The sequence below is a fragment of the Propithecus coquereli genome, unplaced genomic scaffold (assembly GCF_000956105.1).
Source record: "Propithecus coquereli isolate 6110/MARCELLA unplaced genomic scaffold, Pcoq_1.0 Scaffold10, whole genome shotgun sequence".
Lineage (NCBI taxonomy): Eukaryota > Metazoa > Chordata > Mammalia > Primates > Indriidae > Propithecus > Propithecus coquereli.
Window position 1 is genome coordinate 17,212,340 of NW_012133858.1, and position 4,257 is coordinate 17,216,596.

General features: G+C 42.0%; 1 protein-coding gene across 3 annotated transcripts in view; it reads right to left on the reverse strand.

Annotated features, from left to right (window-relative positions):
• The window catches only part of KNG1 (kininogen 1), a 31,684-nt gene extending 28,977 nt beyond the window's left edge, over positions 1–2,707 (reverse strand). For all 3 annotated transcript variants that reach the window (XM_012641114.1, XM_012641106.1, XM_012641098.1), the window contains exon 1: positions 2,247–2,707. In XM_012641114.1, coding sequence (XP_012496568.1) covers positions 2,247–2,441 — 195 coding nt within the window. In that variant the 5' untranslated portion in view covers positions 2,442–2,707. The remainder of the gene's footprint in view (positions 1–2,246) is intronic.
• Positions 2,708–4,257: the final 1,550 nt, after the last annotated feature.

The window sequence follows — 4,257 nt, forward strand, 5'->3', positions numbered from 1 at the left end:
ATTTTTTCAGTAGAGACGGGGTCTCACTCTTGCTCAGGCTGATCTCGAACTCCTGAGCTCAAACGATCCGCCCGCCTCGGCCTCCCAGAGTGTTAGGATTACAAGCGTAAACCACTGTGCCAATATTTATATTTTTATAAGTATTATAAACATTTACTTTGAAGAATGTTCATAATATACTTACAATGTATTTTTTAAAAGTTACAAAGCAGTATCCATAGTATTAGCTTATTTGTGTAAAAACTGATTTATATGTATGTACATGTCTTTCAAAAGTCTGAAAAGTTATACAGCAAGCTGTTAAAATGGCTCTCAGTGGTGGGATTATAATTAGCTTGTACTTTCTTCTTTAAATAAACATTTCTAAATGGTCTGACTTTTTTCCCTAATGAACATATTATTTTTATAACTAGAAAAAGTAAACAAGAGAATTTTATTTTAAAAAACCCAAAAAACAAAAAATGCTAACAGTTACCTTCTGTATGGTAGAATTAATTATGGGTGATTTTAGTATTTTTATTTGCTTTGTTTTGTTTCCTAATTTTTATTTCTTTTCTCTTTTTTAAACAGTTCTCTTGAGACATAATTCACATGCCGTAAAATTCACCCACTTCAAGTGCACAGTTCAATGTTTCTTAGTATATTTACAACCATACACACAATATATTTTAGTCTATTTTATTACCCTCAAGAGAAACTCTGTGCCCATTAGCAGTTTTTACCGATTCCTCCTTGCATTCAGCCCCTGACAACCAGTAATCTACTTTCTATCTCTTTGTATTTGCCTGGACATTTCATATCACTGGGATCATACCTGTGGTCTCTGTGTCTAGCTCCTTTCACTTTGCACGGTTTTCAAGGTTAGCCATGTTGTAAGATGTACCAGTACTTTATTCCTTTTTATGGCTGATCTAATTTTTCTAAGATGTCATACAATCGTAAGCCTTAAAGTGCAAAGGCGCTGAGTTAGATGAGCTGAACGCTCACCTGAATGGTGCACAATCCTGGCATGTCAGAGCAGTAAGGGATCTTGGAGGTGATGTTGTCCAGCCCCTTCCTTTGCAGCTAAGAGCAGGGAGGCCTGAGAGGTCAGGGCATGGCTTAGGCAGCCTCCTGATCTTAGGGAGACAGAGCCAGCCCCAGATCCCTGGTCTCCTGATGCCCAGGGCAGTGCTCGCTCAGAGCCTGCTTGGGTCACAGTATTTGTATCTGGGAGATGATGGAGTCAAACAAGATAGACTTCAGGGTTCTTTCTGTTTTGATAATGTGGGCCTATGAAGCAGGAGGTGGTAGAAGCTGTGCCCACATAGCAAAGATAAAAAAAATAACTGTGAACATTTTAGAACAAAAGCCACATTTTCCACGGGTCAGCCAGTGAAGATACCCCCCAAAAACCATTACTTCAGAGCACCAGGGAGCAGAATTTCTCACATGACTATGCTAAATTGTGAAACAAAATGGCTCAGTTTTACTTTCAGGAAAAAAAATGTCCCCTGTGATTTGGTTTCTTTAGCCTCATGATATCACGTGGTTAGGGTTTTAATTGTTTTTTTGGTTTTTTTTTTTACCAGTGAAGTAACCAATTGCTCAACTATTCCAGAGATATAGTCTTTTATAGTGAAATGAATTTAAACATACCCTGGAAAGATTAGCATTTCTTTGAATCATGCATCCTGCCAGGATTTTCTCCTACCTGAGTGCATCAATGCAGTAATAAAAAACATTAAAAACCAACTGAAACATTGCTATTAAATTTGATGCATTCAGCCATAAAGACTTCATGGTAGATATTTTGTCTAGTGCAGTAGAATCATGCTAATCTCATTCCTGACTACTCTTAGACATACCCCACGAAGTACCCCCTCCCACTTAACACTGGGAGGTCTTTATATTTCAGTCTAGTGCTAGGGACCCAGTGAATTCTCTGCTGCATTCTGAGTTCCTAGATTCTCCCACTGTGCTTAGTCTCTTTCAATTTCTCCATCTACCTTTGTTTCATTTCACCTAGGATACTGTTCTTCTGATCACCCAGGAAGCCAACCAGGGTGGCCCAAGATCTAGTCATACCCTGTCCTCCACCCCCAGGCCAGAGAGAGGTGTTGTCTTTTCCAAGAGCTGTAAGCTTCTACACTTCATTATCAGTTCTTTGGTGGTGTGCGTGTACATGTGCGCATATGCATGAGGCCTGGGTTCCAAGTGATAGCACAGATCCCAAGTGACTTCAAGGTTAAACACAGCTCACTCACCGTCTTAATGACCTCGGTTATGCGGTACAATACAAACTGGTTGGCACTTTCGTTTTTACTGTTATATTTCTTCAGAGCAGCATCCACAGCCTTAAATACTTCCTGGTCATTGCAGTCAATTTCCTCAGAGAATGGTTCTTGGGTTAAACTTGGTAGCAGCCTGGAGCAGAGGAAAAGGATGGCAATTAGTTTCATGATTTAACAGACTCCCTCTCAAAGCTGAGGGATGGTTTCGCCACGAATCAGGAGCCAACTTGGATGCTGGTTTTAATAATCTCCAGCCTGTTGTTTCCTCTGTTCTCTCTCTGTCTCACAGCTCAGGGCCCTGGTTGGATTCCTCCTGTCATACACTATTTGACCTATTCCAAAAGGACAAATATTGCCTCTGGGTTATCCAAGCAGATTTAAGGTCAAAACATTGCAACACTGGGGTTGTTAACCTGCTCATTTGCATTTGAAAAGCACACGGGAGCACAGAGCACATTTCCATGTGATTGCACCACTTTGTACAGCAAATCAGGGCAGAATCTAATAAAGGAGAAGAAAAACATCACCAGTTAATTTGGCTATTCCCTCGTGACTTTTGCAAAGCCATTTACAAAGGCCACCACATGTGTAAACAATGCAATAAGGAGTACAATGTGCAGATACTTTTCACATAAAATTTCTTTGTGGGGTATCTATCTGCATAGAAGCAGGATACTATCAATTATAACGCACGCCTGGGAAGCTCCTGCACAGGGCCATCAAGTAGTTCTGGGAATCCCACCTAGGACATCGCACAGCTAAAAATAAAATGTGGGCGCCCTATCAGGTCTCTGCCCAAGCCAGCCTCTCCCTGCTCAATTGAGGTAGTTCTACAAAGGAAAATGCTCACCAGCGTGGAGGAGACAGAGGACAAGCAAAAGAAGAGATGGGTTGGGTGAAGCCCTGCATTCCCTCTCCTTGCTTCTCATTTCTGGTGTGGTAGCACTGGGGTTCAGAAAACGATAGTCAAAGTATGGCACGAAAGTCTGGAAACAGCGGGCTCGCAGTCATTCCAGTGTTTCCTGGATAGGGTCAAACAGTCAGATTCTTTCAGATCTAAGACTAAACAATAGACAGTTGCAGATCCCTGAGGAATGCCAGGAAAGCAGCAGGTGATTAGCATGTGGGAGCCCAGAGGTTTCTTTCTTAATAAAAGCCATATCCTTATTTCTTAAACAGAGTTCCTGCTCCTCCCCACATCTTTGCTGCTGTCCTACCTTTATGACATTTGATCTGTTCATTTGAATAAATAGCTTCAGTTATTTCCAAATATTTTTAAGTGGCCATGTTGTTTCTTCTGTCCACAAGCTTTGAAAAGCTATTGGTAAATGGCAGTGCTGATTTGGGTGGAGGTGTTGAAGGTCCAAGGCTAGAATTACAGGTGATGACGGCCACGTCACGGCCTCCAATCTGTACTTGCAGTTTCATTCCGGTGCCCAGTTTGATTCCTGAACCTGGATTTCTGTCTCCATTTCAATTTGCTGGAAGTGATAATCCACTCTCTTCGCTCACAAACCAGCTACCTCTCTCAACTTCCCTGTGTCTGTAAGTGGCACCATTAATTACTTACTGCCTTAGACTCTGGCTTAAAAAATGTAAACAACTTTGTTTCTTCCTTTTCCTCGCTTTTTCTTCCTTTTTTTCGCTTTTGAGCAGGCCCTGAATGGACTTCCTTTGAAATCTCTCTCATACCTCTTTCTCATTCTCCTTGCGCTAATTCCCATGGCCTGGGTCTGGCTCTCATTTCCTCATCCTGAATACATAAAGGGGCCTCCTAGTTCATGTTGCTGTCACCTGCCTCCATTTCCCCAGACATACCATGTAGTGTGCCACCCACCCACTCTCTATATTACCACTCAGAGAGGCACTGTACCAACGCATCTCATGTCCTGCTCATGTGGCAAGAGGCTGGGATGGGACTGATGGTCACTGAATTATTGGTTGCATCCCAAATGCCTGTGCTCCTGTTCTCTGCAACCTGCAA